Source organism: Lepidochelys kempii, chromosome 3 (assembly GCF_965140265.1).
Source record: "Lepidochelys kempii isolate rLepKem1 chromosome 3, rLepKem1.hap2, whole genome shotgun sequence".
Taxonomy (NCBI): domain Eukaryota; kingdom Metazoa; phylum Chordata; order Testudines; family Cheloniidae; genus Lepidochelys; species Lepidochelys kempii.
The window spans coordinates 4,212,073-4,237,647 of NC_133258.1; the positions used below are offsets into that span (position 1 = coordinate 4,212,073).

The 25,575-nt window shown below is 41.4% G+C and overlaps 1 protein-coding gene across 4 annotated transcripts; it reads left to right on the forward strand.

Moving 5' to 3' along the window:
• Window positions 1–1,379: 1,379 nt before the first annotated feature.
• Window positions 1,380–25,016, forward strand: ESCO2 (establishment of sister chromatid cohesion N-acetyltransferase 2). Of its 4 annotated transcripts, none has more exons than XM_073335526.1 (11): window positions 1,380–1,447; window positions 4,302–4,367; window positions 6,193–7,222; window positions 13,000–13,090; window positions 14,007–14,067; window positions 17,818–17,950; window positions 19,728–19,859; window positions 20,177–20,266; window positions 21,975–22,118; window positions 22,543–22,724; window positions 23,955–25,016. In XM_073335526.1, the coding sequence occupies exons 2-11, from the start codon at window positions 4,315–4,317 to the stop codon at window positions 24,085–24,087; spliced, it is 2,049 nt and encodes a 682-aa protein (XP_073191627.1). In that variant the 5' UTR covers window positions 1,380–1,447; window positions 4,302–4,314; the 3' UTR covers window positions 24,088–25,016. The 4 variants fall into 4 exon arrangements, with proteins under 4 accessions (XP_073191627.1, XP_073191626.1, XP_073191629.1 ...); XM_073335525.1 differs by having other exon boundaries at window positions 1,401–1,529; XM_073335527.1 differs by lacking the exon at window positions 1,380–1,447 and adding an exon at window positions 2,183–2,205.
• The last annotated feature ends 559 nt before the right edge of the window (window positions 25,017–25,575 follow it).

Consider the following 25,575-nt stretch of genomic DNA (forward strand, 5'->3'; position numbering starts at 1 on the left):
GACAGAGCTCATCAGGTCTGGGAAATGGTGTTACAGATAAATACATGATGGAACAAATTGATTGGCATAAGTAATTAATACATACTCTAAGGGACAAGGTCGGTGGCGTAACATCTTTTATTGGAGCAACTTACGTTGGTGAGACAGACAAGCTTTCAAGCTTTCTGCTGGTCCAATAAGAGATATTATCTCACCTAGCTTGGCTCTGTCATATCCTGGGCTACAAAAACACTACAAACAACAATCTTTTTCTGTCTCTTCCTCTCGACAATGCAGCAACATTCTTGCCCCATGTAGCAAAATTATTTTCCAATTTTGTTTTGGATTGATGGATTTTGTTTTTAATTTTGGAAATTACCACCATTCACCTCCCATTTTTTAAATTTCTGAGCAAGAGTGGGACCATTTAAATGCTCAAACACTAATAAGCACAGCAATCAAATGAACAAAAGCCTAGTAATAGTTAAGGACATCTTTTAAAGGCAAAAAGAAAAGGAGTACTTGTGGCACCTTAGAGACCAACCAATTTATTTGAGCATAAGCTTTCATGAGCTACAGCCCACTTGTGAGCTGTAGCTCGCGAAAGCTTATGCTCAAATAAATTGGTTGGTCTCTAAGGTGCCACAAGTCCTCCTTTTCTTTTTGCGGATACAGACTAACTGAAACCTTTTAAAGGCAACAGTCTGCAAAGTTTTTGAAGAAAGAAATTTGTAAATGCTAACAGATTTTGGAGCTCCTGGGGCTGGATGGCTCAGGACACTGGCATTTCATCTCTAGATTGATAGTCTGAATTACAGCACGAAAGTCACAATCAATAGGAAGTCAGTAAGCATTCAGTAAGACTGAGGCCTGATCTGCAGTGGATTAAAGAGGTTGTCTGCCACAGACGAATTAACACGTGGGAGGGATCATGTTATAACACACTATGGCTTTCCATGGGACTGGACTGTGGTTGCTAGGGCCGCACCGGTCCCAGCATGCAATTCTCTATTCTGCTCACAATGCCACTCCCAGCGTGCAATGCTCCGCTTCGCTCTGGCTGTGACGCAAGAGGACTACAGCTTCCGGCAAGCATTGCGACAGGACTTCATCGTAGAAGGCCGCCTTTTTTTCCCTGCAGTGCATGGTGGGAATTGCAGTCTCCGAGACTGAGTGAGGGGCGGGGGCCAATGTTGACAATGGAAGCTGAGCGCGCCGCGTGCGTTCCAGAGCTCTGATTGGCTCGCGGGCGGTAGTGGGGGTGGTGCTCCCCACGCCGTCGGGTCGTGGCTGCAAGCAAAGAGCTTGGCCAATGGACGTGAGGGTCGGCGAATGACGACAGGTGCGTCCAATGGGAGCCGGGCTGGCCGGCCGGCGAGGGGCGCGCGGCAGAGGGGCGGGACTGGGGTGCGCGCGCGCCAGGAGCCCGCGCGGATTCGAAGGAGAGGCGGTTGGCGGCGGCGCTGAGGTGATTTTTGCCTGGAGCTCACGGCTGGAGCTGCAGACCCCGGCCCTCTCTCGCACCAAGAGCGGCGGTCTCGGGGATTGAGGTCAGCGGCTCCCGCCTGAGGCGGGGGGCTGCGTGCGCCCTACGGGTCCCAGATAAATAGCGTCCTGGGAGGGACGGGGCCTTACCCGTGCGGCTCCTTAGGGCACAGGAAACGACCCACCCATATAGCCACACTCCACAGCAGCGTGGGGCAAGGGGGGGCAGTCCCCACCGCAGGGCTCCTGGCCCCTGATGTCAGAGCTCGGCCTAGGCCCTGGAGCCCCGCCCAGCGACCCCCCCCAGGACTGTGCAGGGGCGACCCTTCCTCTCTGAGCTGACGGGGGGGGGGCGGCTGGCACCTGCTCCCCCTCCCCCCACGCGGGGGCCTTGAGGAAACGCTGCAGGAGGAGCCAGCCAGAGACTCCCCTAGAAGCAGCCAGAACAGGGAGCCTCCGGGAGTGTTGTGTCATTTGGAGGGGCCTTTGCCCTTTGCTGATTGGCTGTCTGCTCCAGCCCCCTCCCCCCATCTCTTCCCCTCCGCTTAGTTCCACCCCTGCCTCCCTCATCCTCTTCTCTCCTGCTTTGATCCCATTGCCCCCCCCACCTGCCCATTTTCTTTCTACTGATCCCCCTCTTTCTTACTAATTCTCCCCCCCTCTAACCCCCCCCCCCCTCAATCCTGGCACTGAGGTGCTGTTTGCTGCCATCACACTGGTGACGCCTACGCAGCCTGCAAGGTATGGGCACTTCATGCTCAGCTAGCCTGGCAAAAAATAGCAGTGTAGATAGGGAGAGGTGGCTTTGTAGAATAGCATGCGCTACATGCCTGATCCTCCAGGTTGTATAACCTACATGGGATTTCTACATGTCCAAACAATGCCGCCCCCCATCTATGCTGCTATTTTCAGCAGTGTAGTGTCCTACTGCCTCTCTTCACGCCCCCCTCTCCCCAGAGCCTTTCCATATGGTGTGTAGCTACCACATGTAGTGCCAGTAGTCTACCCCTGCTATCAGTGTAGATGTAGCCATTGTTCGTTTTGCTGTTGTGTTCTAATCTTTCCCCCCCCCCCCCCCATGTGTATGTCTGGTCTATTTAGACTGTAAATTCTTCAAGTCAGGAACTGTCTGCCACTGTGTTAATACAGTGCCTAGCACACTGGGGCTCCGTTCTTGGTTGATCCTTAGCTGCTACTGTGATTAATAATACCTTTCCTCTCTCATGTTTTGCTATCCTCATTATGGACCTGACGTGGGTTACCATGTAAAGAAGGAAAAAACGGTATTTTGTTCTGTTTGTGCCCAAAGAAAGTGGAAGGTTGTGGTTGAAGGTCTATTTTGCACATAATTTTCTGGTCCTTGTGTGTGTTCAGGAAGGAAAGTTTCAAAAAATGAAAAAAATAGACTTGCAAGCAGTGGTCTTGGTGGCTCTGTAGCATTGTAAAGCACTGGTTGCTTGCAAAGTAACTCACAACTTCAGATCAAATAGTGGAGCAGAGAAGAGCAAGTGATAAATGCAGAATGCTGCCATCCCTCTCTGGGGTAAGAATCTCATCTGGTAGTTTTTCACTCTCTAGATGCCTGGCCAGCTTTCATATGGAAATAGTGAGGCTTTTTTAGTTTAGAGAGAAGACAAACTGGGATATGCAAAATTAATGGTGTAGAAAAAGTAAATGGGACACTTTTATTTACCTTACCCATAAGGCAAGAGCAAATTGACATAAATTAAATTGAAAAGCATTAAATTTCAAACTGATAAAAGGAAATACTTATTTATGCAATGCATAACTAACCTTTGGCCACAAGATATGTTTAAAGCCAATATCTTAATAGGATTCAAAGAAAGGATTGGATATTTATATGAATAGTGAGCATATCCAGAGTCCTATTAGTTAGGATAGCAATTTTTTTATTACATAGGTTATAAACCCTCATGCGTCCAGGCAGAAGTGAACTGCTAACTGACATGGGTCAGGAGGAAACTCCTCTTATTGGCAGATTAGTCAACAATTATACCTTATCCAGGTTTCTTGCACCTTCCTCTGAAGCATCTGGTACAGCATTGAAGATAGGATGCTTGACTACAGGGACCACTGTCTGAGCTGGGATTTCAGTTCTTTTGTTCCATGAGGGTCAGCTAATGTAAAGAGACTTCTCCAGCTTCATTGTAACTCCATCTACATTATGGCTTAAACCAAATTTGGGAACTGCCATTTAAACATTGCTGTAAAATGGTTTGGCCCTATTTATGTTGTCTCACCAAATTCCTATCTTTATTATAGCCATGTAATACCACAATCAATGAACTATATAAAAGAATTTTAGACACACTGGCATTATGCAATAAGCATATATTGCGGTACACTAATGTATTTGTAGATGGCACATGAGAAATGGCCTTTAATACTTTAATTTAGCTTCAGTACTGATGGGGCTTTTTGTTTTCCTTGTCTCCTCAAAAGGGTTTCTTCGTAAATCCTTTCTGCCTGAAGTTTCTCATGTGTGGTCCCCTGCCAAGAGAAGGCTTTTTTCGGGAAAGTTTGAGATTAATGGGCCATGATATTTCGGAGATGGAAGATCTTTGGAAATTAGGTTTAGGAATAGTCATTTTCCTTTAAATGTTCTTTCTTTAAAAATAAGAAAATGTTTACTCTAGAAACCAATGGAAAGTGGCCCTTTTAGGTTGGTATGCGTGTGCTTGTTAACTTTTTTACTTAGTATTACAGATATTTTAAGGCTATTTTAAAGAGTGAATGTTATATCGTTTATAATACGGTTATATTTCTGTGTAATATAACTTCATAAATTATATCTTGAAATGTCTTCTAACTTTCAGGCACTTTATTGAGATGGCAGCTGTTACTCCAAGAAAAAGGAATCGTAGTTCTTCTAGCTCTGATAGGTGTGTTTATCTGTTCATAATCTTGTCTTTGCAATTTATTACACTGAAAACAAATTATTTAATAGTTCACTTCATGTACTGAGAACAGAAGAAATGTTTTAATTCCCTCAATGCTTTTACTATAAAATGGGGGGGAAAGTTATGAGATGCAATAACTTAAGTGGCTTTTTCATTCTTTAGTAATGCATAATGCTTTATAAATGTATTGTACTGAGCAGCTTGACAGCTTTATTTAAGGTAGAAAGAAACCCTAAGCTGTAAAAGATTCTACATCTAATAGAATATATAGACTTAAAAATTATGACTATAATTTGAATATGAATATATAGACTTAAAAATTATGATAAAAAGATTAAACTGTCTGCTGTAAGTCTGGGTTAATGGGGCAACGACACACTGGTTTGTACTGGGGTGGTTTTATCTTACTTGGAAATCACTTGTATCTAGTACTGTACATTTGCATAACTTTTACAAACTGCAAAACTCACTCCCAGCCCTAATGAGGTCACAAGATGGTTCCATTATTTAATTTTGAAATGTAAATGTATAAGATACTTTAAAAGGAGAGATATTAGTGAATTAGTAGTTTTACATTGGATCAAGTGACTTGGAAACTGTTTTACAGCTCTCCTAAAGGAATATAAATGGTGTAGTTTTTGTTTGGTTTTAAATTTTGACACTTAAGCTCCCAGTCCTGCACTGTGTTCTGCAGGGCTAGGCTTTTGTGCCTGCATGAAGCCAGACTGACTTCATGTTTAAAGGGACATTAGCTACTGGAATTTTAGTGACATTAAAAAAACAAGTTTAAAAGTAGTTTCAGGTAGTAAACTTGCTCTGACATATTCATGTTTTTCTCATTGCTGTGTGAAAGACTTGCAAAAAAAGGGAAAATTGTACACAGTATGATCTGCCAAATGCATAAAGGATACAAAAATAAAAGAAAATGTAACTTTTCCTCTGTTCTTTTAGTTGTAGTAATCATAGGTGTTACTCAAAACAAGTTGAAGAAAAAACATTTTTGGAAGTGTGATTTTAAGTTGAGTGTTGCTCTAAAATGAGCCAAGTGGGGAAGATTTACAATATTTTTTTCTCTGCTTAAGGGAATATAAGATGTCAGATATTATTCTTGGAGCTCTAGTGGCAGAATTGATGCTGCTTATGATTAATAAAGAAGTAAAATGGCAGTTGTGCTCTAAGGGCTTGTCTGCACTACAGATGCTACAGCAGCATAGCTACGCCACTAGCAATGCTGGCATAGCCCTGTACCATAGAGGTAGCTGACCGAAGGGGTTTTTCCTTAGGTCTAGCAATACCCCCTTCCCAAATGACGGTAGCTACATTGACAGAAGCATCCTTCAGTCAACACAGTGGCACCTACACTGCGGGTTAGGTCAGCATATCTGTGTCGCTCAGGGATGTGATTTATTTTATTCACACTCCTGACCGAGGTGGCTGTCAGCCTAACTTTTAAGTGTAGACCAAGCCTTTAATACAGGCAGGCAAAGAGATCTATTCGTCACTACTGTTAGGGGAAAAATCGTAGACCCTGTGCTGCCCTCTGTTCATATTTCCAGGTCCCAGTGACATTTATAGAAACTGTAGATGGAAGGTAGTATACAGCTCTTTATTAAGGTGCTTGAATACTACAGTGAGTGTAGTTTAAAAAAAACAAAACACCCTAGATAAGTTCTGTGATTATTTACCAATAGAAGAAACTGTTTTAAGAAAAACTTTAGTGTGACTTAAACAGAGCCTTGACTATGCCTGAAGGATTCTCCAATCTGTAGAAGAGGGAAATATTTGTTTTATTTTTTTATTTTTGTAGCATGTTCTTAGCACTTGGGACTCCAGCAAAAAAATTGATGATGGACATCACCGTGGATCTGTCTCCAGTCAAGACATCTACAGATCGGACCTTTGCTTCTCGAACAAAATGGCCACCTAGATTTAGTGATGAGGATAAAGAAAACCAGGCTTCCCCTCTGAAATCCTCCATGTCAAGGAAGCTTGATAATTCCCCACTTCAGATAGCCAGCATCCCAATGACAGCATGTAGGGAGTTCCTGAGTAAAGTGTCTCCAAAATCTGGTTCCCCATACAAGCCCATTGTGCCTGCTGCATCCTTCTACAGCAAAGAAAAGCAGTATCTTACCCCACTGGAGAGGAAACTGGTAAATGAAAGCCGCCCTCTTAGTTGGAGGGACAACGATGGAGACCTCCCCACTGCCAATAGGACAGAGAAAGTACAGGGAAATATGAACCTCCTCAGGAATGCAAGCTCAAAAACATCCAAACGTCAGACTGATTCTAGGCACACCAAGATTTTACCAAGAAACTCTAAGAAAGCCAAGGTAGATATAGCCCCTGTCAAACCTGTTGTGGAAAAGGAGAACGTTATTCGCCCAATTGAAAAGAAAATGGAGGGTCCTTTCCGAGTCCTAAGCATGAAAATGAAACCCCTGCTGAAGCTCCAGATGGGAGCAGCATTCTTTTCCACTGGGAAGAAATCCCATTCTGGTCCTAAAAAGCTGCCTTCAGGCCTTAAATCCTCCCACCTTCTCTCAAGTTCTGCAGCAGAGGGTGACCAGCTGAGACTATCAGGAGATGCAGAGTTTCACTCAGATGATAAAAACGAAGTTGCCAAGGCCAGTGAGGTATCAAAATGTGCAAGTGTGCCCCAGAAGAAAGGGAATGAAGATAGAGAGGAGGATAGGGTGAAATTGGCCAATAACATAAGTCAAAAGAAGGTCATTCACAAATTGAATGTCTCAATGCAGAAAGTTGAATTGATCCCATTCAGCTGCTCTGATTCCTCAAAGCCTTTGACTCCAGAGGAGACTGATACAAGGAACCTGGTAAGTAGCATGGAGAGTGTCACTTAAGATTTGTGTGTATATTAAAAGTGTGTACTTGCTTTGTTCAGCAAGGATGAAGTTGCATTGCTAGTTCTAATCATTCTGAAGCACAGGGAAAGTGTATGGTACTTTAAGTAAGGCATGTTTGAGAGCTGTATCAAAGAAAGATATTCCTTAAAGATTTTCTTCTGATTCATGTGACCTCAGGCAGTAACTAGAAAGCTCTTTGTCAGTGCGGGTTTGAATTCCTGAGCATGTGGATGCAGGATGCTGTGGAGTAGGGCAGCGCTGAAACTAATAACTTAAATCCATACTTCGAGTGACATATGTAAATGTACACAGAAGTCTTGAGAATTGAACTCTCATCTCTTCACTGCTGCTTTGTTCCATCTACTGGTCACTATTGCTATTTAGGTTTAGGTTAGCTGAGAGGAAAGCTTACCCAAAAGGAGTTTTTGTAAAATTGGATTCATACCCTTTTTTACTTTCTTTAATGCAGCATAAAAGTCAGTTAAAAATCTGCTTTTTTAAAAACCTTATAAATATTAGGAATATGAAGTGTGGAACTTCCTTGTTTGGCTGGAGGACTCGTTGAGGCTCAGATTTATAGTCCGAGCATTCTCCTTGTCTGTGTCATATCTATATCCTAACATCAGTATTGAATCTTCAACAAAGCCAACTTTTCTCCCAAGTGTACTTGGTGCAAGAGTTGCATAGTTATTAGTAAAAATGCAGGCTTAAACTGTTAGATTAAAAATCTCTTACCCTTTTAATTGTTCAGCTTTGTCGCTTAAGTCTTGTGTTGTCATTTAACTTGACCATTGGTTACCATAGAGCCTTCAGGGTAGACAAGACCTGAAATTGTAATGCCTTTAAAAAAAAAAAGGGGGCGGGGGGTGTGGGAGAATATGACTTGGTAGTTGGGGAACTTTCAGGTTGCCTTCATAAATCTTAACCATAAAGGCACAAACACAATATATTTGTTCTTTGTACTCTACCTTTAACGCACTCTGTCTACACTTATATCCCCTTTATGTCCTAATTAGGCTGGTAATTAAGTCTACCAGTAAGTATTGCATTTCCAAAATATTGACTTCACTTTTAAAAAAGCAATCTGTTGAGAGGCATAATATAAAATGGAAGGGACATCGAATAATCACAACTGTTTTTTACTGTACCAAGAGGTGTGCGAAGCCATGGGTTCCCTGCAGTTCCAAGGAATTGATAAGTAGCATACCCTACCTGATCCTAAAAGATCAGGCTCAAGTCTCCAGAGGAAGCCAGAATTCTCAAGGTCCCTGCCAAGGTACTCTCTTTGAGATGTTTCCTTGTTAGCCTCAGTGTCAAAGTGAAACAAACAATTGAGCAAAGAAACAAATCTGTTTCCAGATTTGTTTTGAGACTTCTTCTGGGTCCTGAGGATTCTGTTTGTACCCTTGCTGGTAGCCAGTGAGGCCTGAGTGGTGACTTGGGAATGCTACAAATGAACTCCAATCTTGAATGCAAAGATTGCTCTAGAGTAATTCCTTTCCTTGTAGAGTCTGTGTGCTGGTTCTACAGATTCCCCAGTCCAAGGGGTGAGATTAAACCCAATCTTATTACGCTTAAGTGAAGCAGTAACAATGGATTTACTGAGCTGGTCTCTATCCAAAATATTTTAACCTTTTAGCTTCTGAGGATGGTGGCTCTTCAGTATAAGATAAGGAGCAGTATAAGATAAAGGGGCGGGGGGGATTTTGCACCATTGTTCCCCACAAATTTCTTCTCTGCAGAAAATACATTCTGCTGGAGAGGTGCTGCAGTTGCACCTCTTGCCCACCAGAGGCTGTTGTGGCACCAGAACAGAGAGCAGGTGGTCTCACTGGCAGTAGTAGCTGGCTGCGTTCCTCACAGCAGCCTACTCATGGAACCTGGTTAGGAGGCACAGGATATGGAGAGGGAGAGATGGAGCGGAGCACACGGGGCTGCTGCGGGAGGTCACATATACTGGGGTTCAGAAGGGCTAGTGGGAGGGACAGACTGGGGCAGGGGCTGAATGGGAATAGGGGTGTGGGGAGATGGAGGAAGGGGCCGAGGGGTTTGCTGGGACATATGGGGATGGGGGAAGTGGGGTGCAGGGCCACATGGGGATGGGGCAGATGTGCCTGACTGAATGGGAGCTAGGGGTCAGCCAGTGTCTGCATAGGGAAGGCTCCCCAACTCCCTAACAATCACTCCCCTGCCCCCCCCCCCAAAAAAAACCCGAAAACCTGTTCTGTACTTCTCCCACCCATACCCAACAACCCTCCAGGTTCACTCCCAGGCTCCTTCCCAGCAATTACTTCACTCTCCCTCAGCTCCTCCATTACCCCTAACTTCTCCAAGCCGTTGCAACACTTCTGAGGGATCCGGGAAATACAGTTTTGGATTGTAGTTTAAATGAATTATCACTCAAAGTTCTATATTAATATGCCTAGTAAGGAATCTAGTTGTCAAAAAACATTTTTTGAATTTTTTTGCTGTCTGTATTGTTACAAACATACTTGCTGACAGATATTTTGAAAAAAAATCACCAAAATAATTTGAAGTTGTATGATTATATTGTGTTAATTTTGACAAATATGTAGAATTTTTCAGAATTTTAAAATATTGCATGCAGAATTTTTAATTTTTGGCACAGAATTCCCCCAGGAATAACTTATTAAGCACTGGTTTCAGAGCAACAGCCATGTTAGTCTGTATTCACAAAAAGAAAAGGAGTACTTGTGGCACCTTAGAGACTAACCAATTTATTTGAGCATGAGCTTTCGTGAGCTACAGTGTTCCAGTGCTATACAAGAAAGGAGATGTTCTGAGAGGATCTAAGTCCAAACAGATGGAAAAGTGAATGCACAATGAGATTTGGCGGAAACTTTTAGCTTAGAGCATCTTTCTTTTGGTAATAGGTGGCTTGGTGTATGTAGACTTGGAGACAGGGTGGGAATTCGGACATAGGAGGTAGTATCAGAGAAGATGTGAAGCTGAGAGTGGGAAGGATAGAAAGTGCAGTATAATTCAGAACGAAGTTGAAGAAGGGTGGTGTAGGCTTGGGTTCAAAGAGATGTGGTAACATGATTATCAAGTGGAGTGCCCCAAGGTTCAGTCCTGGGGCCAGTTTTGTTCAATATCTTCATTAATGATCTGGAGGATGGCGTGGATTGCACCCTCAGCAAGTTTGCAGATGACGCTAAACTGTGAGGAGTGGTAGATATGCTGGAGGGTAGGGATAGGATGCAGAGGGACCTAGACAAATTAGAGGATTGAGCCAAAAGAAATCTGAGGTTCAACAAGGACAAGTGCAGAGTCCTGTACTTAGGAGGGAAGTATCCCATGCACTTTTACAGACTAGGGACCGAGTGGCTAGGAAGCAGTACTGCAGAAAGGGACCTACGGGTTACAGTGGATATGAGTCAACAGTGTGCTCTTGTTGCCAAGAAGGCTAATGGCATTTTGGGCTGTATATGTAGGAGCATTGCCAGCAGATCGAGGGACGTGATAATTCCCGTCTATTCGGCATTGGTGAGGCCTCATCTGGATTACTGTGTCCAGTTTTGGGCCCCACACTACAAGAAGGATGTGAAAAAATTGGAAAGAGTCCAGCGGAAGACAACAAAAATGATCAGGGGGCTGGAGCACATGACTTATGAGGAAAGGCTGAGGGAACTGGGATTGTTTAATCTGCAGAAGAGAAGAATGAGGGGGGATTCGATAGCTGCTTTCAACTACCTGAAAGGGGGTTCCAAGAGGATGGCTCTAGACTGTTCTCAGTGGTAACAGATGACAGAACGAGGAGTAATGGTCTCAAGTTGCAGTGGGGGAGGTCTAGGTTGGATATTAGGAAAAGCTTTTTCACTAGGAGGGTGGTGAAACACTGGAATGGGTTACCTAGGGAGGTAACAAAGGGAGGCTTGACAAAGCCCTGGCTGGGATGATTTAGTTGGGGATTAGGTCCTGCTTTGAGCAGGGGGTTGGACTTGATGACTTTCTGAGGTCCCTTCCAACCCTGATATTCTATGATTCTATGTTCTGTGGCACAAAGAAAAGGATTTTAGGTGCTGTCTGCAGAATAGACTAGTGGAGTAAGGTGGGTATTAGGGAGACCAGCGAGGAGGTGGTTGCATAATAAAGAAGGGTGAAATTCAAAATGGCCAAATGTTTTGACCCAAACTTCCAAAAGTGCTTAGTGATTTTGGATGTATGAGTGTTATGGTGTACAACCTGAGACAATTTATAGGGGCCTAATTTTTAGATAGGTCTGAGCACTTCCAGCCAGGCTTCTTTAGGATGTCTCAGACAATGAGGCACCTAAAATCACTAGGCCTTTGAAAAGTGGGGCCTCTAGTTCTAGGGACAGAGTAAGGGTATGACTCTTAAAAACATACCTTGTATGACAATCAAACGCATGTTCAGCACTCAAATGGTTTAAATTTAAAAATGACTCTCAAAAATCAACACTGATGAATTAGCTCCCACTAAGTCTTACTTTTGTGGGTTGCTAGAGAATTGTTTCGTTTTGGAGATAAGTTCTGGTTTCTAACTCAGTGTATAGATGCCACAGGTAAGATTGCCAATGGAAGAGTGGAGCAATAAAATACCTAATGCAAACCAGGTTTGGGGCCTTTTTCATTATACTTAATCTCACATTTTACTTCTATTTTCTGGCACCTAAAAGGTGTTTGGAGGAGAGGATAAGTGGTATTGGAATGCTTTTTCATAGCTGTACTGGTCCTTGAAGGAAAACAATAGACAAGGTGAGTATTAGCTTTTATTGGACTAATGTGTTTTATGCTCCTGTGTTGGTTTAATAAAGAGCTATTTATTGCCTTCTGTGTTCATTTGTACTGTATTAATGTATCCATCACATTCCTTACTTGATTGCCAGCGTGTTTTTACAATACAACATTAATAAAATACAAATGTTGGGTAGGTCAACAATCTTGCATATAAAATAAAAAATATAACTTCAAAGCAGCTGGGCCTGCTGTGGTTGCAGGCTCTTAGGATAATAAACTGCATTTTCAGAAGCCTTGGGTGTATGGAAATGAATTTGTATCACTGGATTTGCTATCACAAAATTATAGGCCAACATTATAGGCTTTGTGCCTTGATCTAGTCTCAAACAGCTCCTGTTTGACTTGATGGTTTTAATTGGTGGCTGTCCATGGGATTATGGTTTTCGTAACGGGGAGGGGAGGATTAATATGTTCTAGTTGTCATAGAAGCTAGAAGTTGGGCAGAAGTTTAAGGTAAAAATCAATCTAACATGGTCATTCGTTGAATCTTTGCAGGAAGTTCCCAAAGGCTTTGCAGTTTCAGAATTATAGACACCTGTGTAGGACCAGGATACCAAAAATATTGAAATGAAGAAATAATCCTACAGAACTGCAGCTAGAAGCAGTAGAAAGCCACGTGAGGGACATTGACAACTTGCCGTAAACCTGGCCATAAATAACTTGCGCCCCCCAAAAAAAGCTTCTTCAATACTGAGGTGCGGCCCATGAGACTGCAGATTTCAGCATACAGTATTATCCAGTAATGTTCAGCTCAAGGTGGAGCATTACATGGTGGAACCTCTAGCCTCTGCAAACCACGTTTCTGTATTGAAGAGGATAAAGGCTGTTAGTTGCATTTCAGAATATCCTTGGCCACATTTGGCCTGTGCCCTGAGCACTTGAGCTACGTGAGATTGTGTAACTAGCAAACTGGAAACTAAGTCAAGCTGACAGGTTTTTCTTTGAGAATGTTTATCTGTATTACAGAACTCGGATGAAGCTGGATCTTCCATAAACCGTGAGTTCAACGATCAAGAGAATATTCCTTTCAGTCAGTCTCCAACAGAGAATAATAAAGGTAAATAATGCTGTAGCTGTATTGGTCTAGGCACCTGTCATGATGTTTATGTCCCAAGATCACTAAGTAAGGAATTATGTAGCTCAACTTCATAGAGAGTATTTTTCTTAAAGGGATTGATTATAAAATTACTGTTTAGGCCTCTCTTCTGGCTTGCCTCTGTATTGCTATCTGTTTTCTGTGTCTGATGTGGAATCTGATGGGAGGGAAAAATGCTGCTCTTTGGCTATTGGCAAATATAGTCAAAATGCTATGGAAATTAAAGGCAGTCCAACAGCTGAACTATGAAGAAGGTCTTCCACCCTTGTGGGACAATATTTACCTTTTTTTACTTTGTTTTCCTCATCAATTTTGCTAAAAAGGGACTGAAATTTCTTCTGTTGCAGTGAAGTCTAGTGCTGAATTTGTGACATCACACTTTCTCTAAGATTGTGAAACCATGAATACAGAGTATGCTTTAGCTCTAAGATCACAAGTTGGGAAAGTCTGGGTTACGAGAAATGGTGTTAGACATAATTTTATTAATAGCAGAAGACTATTAAGCTATTGATGCAACAATTTGCTCTAATAAGAATTTTCACGTGTTCCCTGGTGAAGGTTCTACTGGAGATTTGGTTTGCCCTGACCCTTGGCTTGCAACAGTTTTTTTTCAAAGCATAAAGCACAGGATATTCTGTCAATAGTTAATTGGATCAAAAATAGCAAGTTCCATATAAAAATATTGAGTGGGTTTTATTTGTTGCAGTACCAAAAATTTTCTAATGCTAATGTAAACTCTTGAGTATTGGGAGTTCAGAGTTTTTCATGCTTGTGTATCAATTGAAACTACTGGTTCACCTAGGCCCCTTTTCTAGATACACACATGTTTTGTATCGTCATTGTGTCCAATACTAACAAATTGTGTGACTCTTTCCAGTGTCCCCTTCAACAGATGTTGTCTATCCCATATTCAGTACACCCTCAGTCAACAAAGTAAGGTATGTCTGTTTTACTCAAACACTCTCCAAGAATGAGACAGAATTTTGAGCAATACCTCCAAAAATCAGATTTTAAAAAATAAGAGATCATAAATTCCAAAAATAACAAACAATTTCTCTTTACCAGTGAGATGTGGTGAGGGCTGAGAAATAGCCATCATTAAGATATGAAAGTGTTGGATTTTATTTTTGAGAGGGAAGATGAAACACTATTCTTTCTTTGGGCTAAGCTGCAGACTTGGAATTTAGAGATGTGGGTTCAGTTCCTGGCTCTGCCACCCTTTACTTGTGTGATGTTGGGCAAATTACTTAATTTCTGTCTGCCTTATTTTCCCCATCTGTAAAGCGAGGATAATATTACTTTCCCCATCTTTTGTCTGACTTGTCATTTTAGTTTATAAATTCTTCTGAGCAGGAATTGTCTCCTATGTGAATCTGTCTAGCCTAGCACAGTGGAGCCTTGATCTCAGTTGGGTCCTGTATGTACTGCTGGAATATAAATAATAAAAATTGTCTAGTGGAATGGAGGAAGACAATATCAGGCCTTAGCATAGGGACTTGATACCCTAGTAATATTTTCCATCTCTGACTATTACTATCTTATATTAAGTTTCAAACTAGTGAAATAGTTCCTGTTTCTGAAGTAAAGTCATGTTTACTGAGATTATTTGAACTACAGTTCCCAGAATGCTTGTGTAACTTGCCCATGTGAATGTTCTAAAATACTACTAGGAGTCCTTGTGGCACCTTGGAGACTAACACATTTATTTGGGCATAAGCTTTTGTGGGCTAGAACCCACTTTATCAGAAGCATGGAGTGGAAAATACAGGATGAGGTATAAATACATGAAAAGATGGGAGTTGCCTTACCAAGTGTGAGGAGAACACTTCAGTCTCCCTGGTCAGTCAATAACAGACCTAAAAGTGGCAATTCTTCAACCAAAAAACTTCAAAAACAGACTCCAACGTGAAACTGCAGAACTGGAATTAATTTGCAAACTGGACACCAACACATTAGGCCTGAATAAAAACTGGGAGTGGTTGGGTCATTATAAAACTTAAACCTAATTTCCCCCATACTAATTTCCCCCTACTGTTACTCACACCTTCTTGTCAACTGTTTGAAATGGGCCACTCTCATTATGACTACAAAAGTTAGTTTTCCTCCCTTGGTATCCTACTGTTAATTGAGTTGTCTCGTTAGACTGACCTCTCACTTGGTAAGGCAACTCCCATCTTTTCATGTGCTGTGTATTTATGCCTGCTCCTGTGTTTTCCACTCCATGCATCTGATGAAGTGGGTTCTAGCCCATGAAAGCTTATGCCCAAGTAAATTTGTTAGTCTCTAAGGTGCCACAAGGATTCCTTGTTGTTTTTGCTGATACAGACTAACAAGGCTACCATTCTAAAATACTGTCACTTCTTAAACTTCATGTCAGTTTGGTAGACTACCTTTCTGCTGCTCTTCTTTAGTAGTGTGGCTTTCTCTATATTGTAGTGATTAATGCTAGCAATATGACTGTTCCAGAAATGTGAGGGTATCTGGTACACTGGGAAGTACTATATGGAAGACCCCGTGAACTTTCAACCATCTGAGAAGTTCATATATCTAATATAATTGCACTGGGTTCAAGTGTTGTCTCTTGTTAAATCTTTAACTGCGTAAGGAGTATGATGTGGTTATACCAGATATGGTACAGTCAACGTTTCTCAGCTGATAAGCCTTTCCATAATACCCAATGCCACTGGTGTTCAGACCATCTTTTTTGTGTAAAAAGGGGATTGCAAGATAGAGAAGTTGTGAAAAAAATTGAAGCTTCTATTTTCTATTCGTGCTCTTCCCTTTGTTCTAACCCAACCTTTATCTAGTTGAGCATGTGTTTCAAAGGTCTGTTGGGCACTGGCCTTTAGCATTGCCCTTCATTATATTGCATAACTTTATAAGATTGATCTGTTTGATTATCTGTAACAATATGAACACCTTGTGCTGTTAAATAGATTAGTACAGTCCTGCAAATAATCTTGTAGAATATGCTCATGCTAATGTGTCCATGACTCTGATGACTTATTCGTTTGACAAATCCATTGCCATATTATGTTTCCAGTGGAAATGTTCTGTTTTCCCATGCAGAACAAAAACCACTAATCCCTCTGTCTTATTTAGTCATCTTTCTTTGGAGCAGATTGCTAGTAATCAAAACATTCTGATAGAATTTGTTGTGAACATAAAATCATTTAAAAATTGTTTTAGTTCTGAAAGAGGAAAAAAAAAAAACCAAAAAACCCAAATAACTTGTCAAACTTATAATTCTCTGCCACTTAAGAGTGTGTGTGAGAGAGATCTGATTACATATTTACATTGCTCCCTTGTGGGGGCTTTTCAAATACCTTCCATATTGATGCAAATGGAATTCTGGAATATGCCGAAATCCTGGTGTTTGTGATTAACTAAAATATGGCCTTGGATTTGCTGTTACCTCCTACACTGTCTCTTGGGAATAGATAAGTAGAAACTTTTTCTACTAGAACTATACTTTAGCTCTCTGCTTTGGGAACTGTCCTTAGCATCCAAACCTAGAAAACTGTTCAGTGCTTATCTCTGTTAATCCCATGTTAAGGCTGTTGTACAACAGCAAATTTAAAGTGGTAGTTCCTAAAGTAACCCTGCCAGCTTGTGTGTAGCTGAAGCATTAAAGGTAATTCTATAAAGCACCACTTATTTATTAACAATTTTAATGTGTGCTTTTCCAAAGAGCAAGTTTCACATAAATGTTTTTAAAAATTCATATAAAGACTCCATCTGGGTCAATAGTCTCATGAACAATCCTTTCCACATCTCTCAATCTACCCATGCCCTCTGTTAGCCTTACTATTTATTTTGAAAGTTTGCAAAACTTTGTCTCCATTGGACCAGAATGGAGAATTGAGTCCCAGAATTGAGGGACTTTCCCTGAAAATGCCTCCAATTCTATTATCTAAATCTGGTACCTGTTATTTCAGAATCTCAGATAATCTCCACTGCTGGAGCAGAACTCGGGGAGAGGTGGTCTGAGGTACTATAGGGCATGTGAAGGATGTGCTTGAGAGACCAAGTTACAGTTACTGTTGGGGCATTCAAAGATATCGTCCCAACTTTTTGTATGATTAATGCCCCAGCCTTAAACATTTTCATAGTTCATGTTCCTTTTCTTAAAGGGGGATGAGAGAGGGAGTGATGCTCCCGTGTTTGGGTGTATGGAGTAGCAACGGCTTTCACCCATTGTCTCTTTTCCTCTGAGCACAGGAACACTTAGATCAGTGGTCATCAACCTTGTTAGAGCCACCATCCTCAGTGAATGTAAGGAGCAGGAATCCTGGCAGCTTAGCTCCGTTGACTCATATCTGCAGTATGGAGTGTCCTTGAGATCAGATTTAACACTTCAGATGTAGGCTCTTGTATTCTTCCTCTAGAACAGTTCTAGAGCTACAGGTTTGGGGCTAGAGTCTAGATGCAGTGTTGTTCCTCAAAGCCTTGACTTTGTTTTTTGGTGCAGCCCTTAGAACCTTGGTTGTTTGCATCTCAATACTGCCATCAGTCCAGCTTCCTACTATCAGTTTTAGTATGGGGTCTCTTGAAACAGGAAGAACTAACCTGCACACATCTGTTGAGTTCCTTTGCTGGTCTGTTCTGGGGAGTTAGTCACGTTAGTGTTCAATCTGACTGAGAGTGTGAAATGACTAATTCAGATGCAACTCTGAAACTACTTTCAGACCACAGCCTTTCCCAGATGATCTGGCTTCTCCCCTGGGATTCAGCCCACCTACAAAAATGGTTCATACCTTCCAGAAAACCAGCAAGAAAACAAAAGACCTAAGCAAAGACTTTAAAGACCAGATGATCATTGTGAGTATCCCTCTGTGGGCTGTTACTCATTCTTAGGGGAGCTTGCGCTACCATGTGATAGTAGTGAAATGAGCTTTCAGGCTAACCAATACTAGATTCCCTTACATATAAATCTCAAACACTGTATATGTACAGCTCTAATGAATTGTATAAATCTGTCTCCAAAACTTCAAATGTAAAGATTGTGCCACTATTTGTGAAACTCTTTTCTAAGGTTTACTTGGGGTTAAAGCTTTACTATATCTGTGAATAAATAGGAAATGTAGAATTTGCTATTAAAAATGCCTGTATGGATACCATAGGAGTGAATTTGCTTGACACAGAAATCCTTTGTTTCCTATTGCTGCATGATTTGTTGCCTGAGCAGAGCCAGCATAATGCTGCAGCCACATTAGTGGACAACTAGGGTCATGAAGGACAGTACCACAGTAGGGATGTTGTCTAAAACATTCTGTACCTGGGAGTTTATCTGTGACTGAAATGCAACCCCATTTAACCAATGGAGGGTTTCATATAACAGATATGAGGGATGAAATCCTCACCTAGTGCTGTCCTGTGTATATAGTTCATTCCCTTTGAAGTCCTGGCCTTACAATGGTATGTGACTGAATGGCATCATTCGCTATTACCAGCAGGACAGTGGGGTGGGAGGAGGTATTGTTTCATATTCTCTGTGTGTATATAAAGTCTGCTGCAGTTTCCACGGTACGCAACTGATGAAGTGAGCTGTAGCTCACGAAAGCTCATGCTCAAATAAATTGGTTAGTCTCTAAGGTGCCACAAGTACTCCTTTTCTTTTAGCGAATACAGACTAACACGGCTGTTACTCTGAAACCTGTCATTAAGCCCCGTGTGTCACTTGCAATAAGCTAAGTCACCTGTATGCACACAGGCCTGGCTTGACATGAGTAATTGGACATAGGTGAGGCCTCATTTCTTGGGAGACAGGATTAGGGCAGTAAATGGATCAGCAGGCTGGGAACAGAATGTCTGTACTAACTAAGATAAGGGTGAACAACAGGGAACCTTTTACAGTGGGCAAGATAACAATGGATAAGATCTTTACATTTCTGACTTATGAGGTAAAAGTCGTTCATAGGCAGTGCGTGGACAGATCGTGCTGTACAGGGATTGGTTCCTACAGAGTAAGTAACCAAGGCAATCCCAAAATGTGATGCAATGTACCATGTAAAGGAAGAGGCCAATTCCCTGTGTTTGAGTCTCATCAATTCAGTGTACCTTTGCTATATGTCATATAGAGGAACCTGAGTGATGAGCCTGGAATTGAACTGAGGTCTTGGGGAACTCCAACAATGGATTCCCATTGGGCCTTACATTTAGAGCTGCATTTTTTATTACAGTTTGTTCTTTATTAATTTTATCTGCTTTTAAAAAAACCTTGGAGTTTAATTCCTTGTTTCCGCATTGCCTTCCAAAAAAACCACAACAAATACAGAATGACTTAGTGAATTCTTGATACAAAAACAGGAGGCACTGTGGTCTGGAGGAATGACCATGGAATTGGCTAAATAATCCCAGCCCTGCCACTTGCTCACCTGCTCAGTCTGTGGCCTTATGCCATTCCCTCAGTCTCTGTGCTTTAGTGTTTCTATCCATACAATGGCACCTATCTCATGAAGGGCATACTGTAGAGATTATGTTCATTATATGCCTTGAATATGTGAAGTGCTATGTACAGTTCTGAATAGTCTATAAAAAAAACAAAAGCTTGTCCTCTGTCATCTCTGACTCTTCTGACTTTGCTTTGTAATGACAGGATGCTGGACAGAAGCATTTTGGTGCCATCATATGCAAATCATGTGGCATGATCTATACAGCTGCCAGCCCAGAGGATGAAGCCCAACACATCCAGCATCACCAGAGGTTCCTTGAGGGAATTAAATATGTGGTAAGGCAATGGCTGATGCTTTTGCCAAAGAACCCTTGAAGTAGTACTTATTGTTGCGTATAGAGTTAAAGCTATACTAGGCAAAGGTTTTGTATCCAAATAACATGAACAAATTAAATTACTTATCTGTTATTCCAGCAATTGCCTTTTATTGACATATGTGAGCTAACGGGTTAACGTACGTGATTTGATTTCCTGCCTGCAAACTGGGAGGGTTCACATTACAACTATGGAGTCTCTTTTATTAAAGAAGCCTTAGCTGAATCCTTTTGTTTTTTTCTTCCTGGCAAATAACTTTCTTTTTTTCTCTGTGGTAGGGTTGGAAGAAAGAGCGTGTGGTAGCAGAGTTCTGGGATGGGAAAATGGTTTTGATCCTTCCAGATGATCCAAAATATGCCATCAAAAAGGTGCAATATTTCTTTCTAGCTTTGTCTGTTCAGTGCCTAGCATGATAGGGCTGGGGTCTGTATGTGCTACTACAATATTAATTCTAAATAATAATCACTTGTGTCCCACTTGTCAGGAGAAATCCTATTTAGTGATCAACCTCTCACTCAGTGATCACTCTGCAAGGAATTAACATGGCTGGTTTCTACAATACTTAGAGGAGGGATGAACTTGTGGCCGATTCATAGATCCAGGAGGCGGGAGATATGGGTTCTAGTCTCATCTTTGTCGCAGAATTCCTTTGTGACCTTGGGCAAGTCACTCACCTCACTGCAGATAGGGCTGATACCTACTTTTGTTTAAACTCTTTTCTTCTTTACAAATCTTGGAGCTAAGTAATCTTATGGCAGCCGTGTTAGTCTTCCAGTTTCTCTTATTCACAATCATGAGCAGTTAATTCACAGGAGTAGTCTCACTGGAGTTAATGGGGCTGCTTGTGTGAGTGACTGCTCATCAGTGTAAGTAGTTCACAATCTGGCCCTAAGATACTTGAGGTAAGAACAGACTTTTGGGATACTGTCATTTGTAGAACATTGCTCTTGCTACCCTCTTGTAGAAACACTTGGTAAGAGCTTGTCCTCCATGCTCCAGATTATGTTTGTAAAATCCAGCCTGAAACACACAACTTTCACACTAAGTGGAAAATCTTTAGCTAAATTGATTATTAAAAGAAATGTTCATACAGTTGTGTATGTTGTTTTTCTAGATTCTGTTGAAGTTAAACTACCTGAGGTGCTGGAAGTACCCAGTGGGTTTCTTTTGGTGCTGTTGAAAAGTAACACTGTTTAGAAGCCCAGTGGCTCTGAGAGAGGGTGTTTATGTACATGGATAGTATGGTGATTAGCAGTATAAGAGCCAGGAGAGAGATTTGCGGAGTGAGCAGGAATACATTAGACCAGAGTATCCTAAAATAGAGAGGGAAGTCCCCAGTCCTGGAGTCTGCCTAGTATAAGGCACTAGTGCTGCTTAGAGTTGCTGGCTTTCTGTGTGGCTTAGTTATTACTGTGCTTTGTTAAAAAGCAATGAAAACCTGTCTCAGCTGATTTGGAATCAGTCCACATAGCAGCTAGTGAGAAGCAGCTGCTGCTATGTTAACAAAGCTCCTGTGATTCAAGTCACAGGCTAAGTTTTGGCTGGGCCCTTCCCCTCACATCTCGTCAGTCATGGAGTGGGGAATACCAATCTGCTGCCTTTACCATGTGAGCTATGTGTCAGTGTGCAATGACACCCTCACCCATGACTTTAGGCTGAGCTCCCATCTTCCACAAAGACAACGGTTTGCATGTTGCATAAATATTAAAGGATAGGGAGAGTCTCTAAGAGACTATCTTTCTGTCTGTGGAAGAATGTCCACAATAGCATAAAGGATTGTCTACTCAAATGTATCAAGCAATGAACCTTCTACCATTCTGTAGGAGACTATTCCAGTTGCATAAATCTCACAATAGTGCACACCTACCAAACTATGTATTTGGCACAAGCTGCTAGTGCTTTTAATGAGTTGCTAGATGCTCTGCAGTTGGACAGTGAACTTCCATTGTGGTGATCACTGAGTTCCATTCAGGTGCACAAGCCCTCTGTTTGAAATCGATTACTTCTCTGAACTCAAACTATGTCTATCCTAGACTCTTACGTGCATCTCTGAACCTCTTGTCCTAACATCTATAGGCAGAAGATGTGCGAGAACTTGTAGATAATGAACTGGGATTTAAACAAATTGTGTTAAGCTGCCCATCCAAGATTAAAACCTACTTTTTTGTGTCCAATGAAAGGAAGATAGTTGGTTGTTTAATTGCTGAACAAATCAAACAGGTATGTGTTCTAAATAGTATCTTAATTGTATAAGATGAAAGAAAATTTGCATTCAGACTCTTGGGGTTGTTAGCATTGATCTAAGCCTATATGTCACAGGTACTCCTGGCCTTGTAAAGGGGGGCAGAGAAATGGGGTTGGCTGGATGGTTTTAGAGCTCTACACTCTCACCATCATGAAAATGCAAGTGACAAGAATTAACCAAGTTGTTAGTGATGGGTGCAAAAATCTTCCATTCAGTGTACCTTCAGCTGAATTCAGATGTTGGGTAAAGGTGGTTTATGTAGCCATTTACCTTTCTTTAGAGGACCAGCGTAATAAATAGTTGATTGCCTTTGGTGTTACAGCAGCAAACTCACCTGCATGAGTTTCCATATTTCCCTCAGGATAGAGACTCATTTGACTTAGTGTTTGTCCTTGATAGGCATTCCGAGTGCTGTCTGAGCCTAATGTTCCGCAGTCCCCTAATCAGGATGTCCTGCAGCACCATCGTGCCTGGCGTTGTTCCATAAAGCCGGAAGTTGCCATTTGTGGGATCAGTAGAATCTGGGTGTTCAGCCTGATGCGGAGAAGAGGCATTGCACGTCGTATGGTGGATGTAGTCAGGTAAGGAAAAGGGATGCCTCTCCCAAAATGAAACTGCTAAGTAAGCCATTAATATGGGTGCACACATGATGGGAAGAAGACTTCAGCTTGGTTTATTTTCAGGGGGAAGAAAGTGCTCACAGCAAAAACATTAAGTAAATGTTTTTAGGAAAGGTGTAAGCTAATGTATTTCAGCAAGTCTGAGAGGTTCATGTCACAGTGCAAAGAACTGATTGAACAGATTGAAATATGCACTTAGTCCGACATCAATCTGTGCCCTGGTGCTATTGTGGTGGGTGGAATAGAAATGCATAGAACCATGTAAGTATTGTGGCTTGGATTTTTGACAGTGCTCTCCTTTGGCCAGACTTTGCTTCCACTGAAGTCACCATGAGAGCAGAGTTTAGCCAAGGCTGAGCACTTTTCAAAACATCACCCTGTATGCTCAAGGTTGGGGTTATTTCACGTTTAACCAAATAGAATATAGGCTCTGAACCATTTAATAGGTGTGGGCTTTGTTTGCTTGTTAACCCTAAATTAACAGTTGATGTTGGCCCAGTACTCTGAGAATTTGTAAGACTTCAAAATGAATAAATACTTAGTCTGCCATTGCAGTCTGTATTTCACATGTCTATTGTAATGCAGCTTCTTAAAACACCAGTTTATTCCTGGTAAGTAGCTGCTGTGGTTGGGAACCTTCACATTTCTAGAGAGTATGAAATGAATGGATTTTCTCTTTCATTGAGAACTGTTACCATCTTAGCTGGTTAGCTGTTGCTGACTGTTTTAAAATGCATCCTTCTGGTCACTGACCTGCAGATGCCTCCAAGCAACTGTTCTCCAGTATACATTTAATGTGCGAATGCACAGAGCAAGTTTAACAGATTACTATGGTGAACTTCACTTATCAAATCCTGACTGTGATATTGGTAATCTGAAACCACTTGTTTTCAGATTAAACTTCTGAATAAAACTGCTCTAGTACTGTACCTGCTATATTCTCCTGTTTCAAATATGGTAATCACTCCAGTGCTGCTGCTTTTTATGTCAAATTACATGGAGTAAAGTCTCTACCCAGAAATGGCTTCCCCCAGTTTGGAAAAAAGTGTATATAATGAAAATGCTGTCAAAGTATAGAAGAGGTCAGGGAACAAAACACAGGCATTTATATTACAGTAATAAGAGCCATATAAATACTGAGGCAGAACCAAACTCTTGTACTGCACTAATAACTGTCCTTATCTGTTTCAGAAACACATTCATGTATGGTTGTTACCTAAGCACTGATGAAATCGCCTTCTCTGACCCAACACCAGATGGCAAGCTGTTTGCAACCAAATACTGCCAAACCCCTAACTTCCTTGTTTACAATTTTATTAGTTAAGACCAATTCCAAACAATCACAGTTAAACTGAACTGGAGCTGTTTAGTTTGCTAAATGTAAAGCAGTTTTCATGTTTAATTGTCTTATTCAGCCATGTTCCATTTTAGATTCCTACTGAATGCTAACTCTTGCTGCTTGATCAAGTTAAAGGGCATGGAGTTAAAAGAATGTCACTTTCTGTACATAATTGTGTTCTGTATTTTAATGTTTGTACTTTATGAAACTAAACCCAAGTTTGATTCTAAATGTTTGTTCTGAAAGCTAAAGTTTTTATTGCAATAACTTGTAAATTTCAAAAATAATTATATTAATATAAAGATTTCTCTGAGTTAGATTTGGCTTGGATAAATGTCTGGCTACTTCATACCACAGGATATGAGGGAGACTCCAGCTAATCTTGAAACTTTATATGTATGCTACTTGCTTTGGTACAGCTGGAGACCAGTGTTCTGCTCTCTGTGCTGCTGAGGGAGATACCAGTGTTCCAGGGATGTTGCAGATATAGATTATACCTGGTGCTAGAAGTTGCATGCTGGGAGTCAAGTGACTGGGTGAGGACTCTAGACCTATATGGTACCTTTCCAGAGTGGGAGTTGCAGTGAACAGAAGATAAAGCAAAACATACCTGCTGGTTGCTGTTACTGACACAGCTCTAAAACTTACCTGAGACAGGAGCAGATGTAAAGCACTTGTAGCGTGGCCTGGACCCCTTATGCCCAAAAGTCAATGGGACTATTAATATTAATAAAGGGTGTATTTTTCAGTAACTTGGTCTAGATATGCTCAGATAGAATCTCCACCTGCTGCTCAGGGATTAAAGTTAAGATTGATCCTAAATCTTGCTGTAGACAGACTCGGTAGTATTCTTGCACTGGTGGTGGTGGTGGTGATATGGATAGTTTGTTCAATAAAAGTCCTCTGAAATTTAATTGGGTGCCTCATTTCTGAAGGTTACAAGTACAAGCAGTTGGATGATCACTTGCATCTTGGGTTCAGAAGTTTTTTTTAAATGAATCCCTTTATCCTATTTTAAGGCTCCAGCGGCCCCTTTGAATTCACAATCCCATGTAAATTTTCCTAGTCACTCAATTAGTCATTCTCTGGCTTGCAGGGTTGGTCTCCACCTTTCCACTGACAAATCAAGCAGCAGTAGTGCTAACTTCTTGCAACAGTTTTCTGCATTAGAGGACTCATGTGAAGGAGCCAGAGGGAAACTCTTTTATGGGCTCCATTTAATCCCTAGTTTCACTGCCATGCTATTCTCCAGGAAACAGGTGTGGTCTGGTCTTTACCTCCCCTAGTATCACATCTCCCCTTAACTATAAATATATTTGAGTGAAGTCCGACTACTCTTCCTGGCCCCTGCAAATTGAAATTGGCATGTATTTATTTCCCTCCAGATATAATCTTTCACTAGTTTTGAGGCATGGCTTGTTCTCTAAACTGATAATGCTATTACCAATATCTGTATTTTACTAAGGATGGTAT

Coding starts and splice junctions, on each gene's coding strand:
- ESCO2 (XM_073335526.1), top strand. CDS start 4,315: ATGGCAGCTGTTACTCCAAGAAAAAGGAATCGTAGTTCTTCTAGCTCT. Junction 14,068..17,817: donor CCCTCAGTCAACAAAGTAAG/GTATGTCTGTTT, acceptor AACTACTTTCAG/ACCACAGCCTTTCCCAGATG. Junction 17,951..19,727: donor TTAAAGACCAGATGATCATT/GTGAGTATCCCT, acceptor TTGTAATGACAG/GATGCTGGACAGAAGCATTT.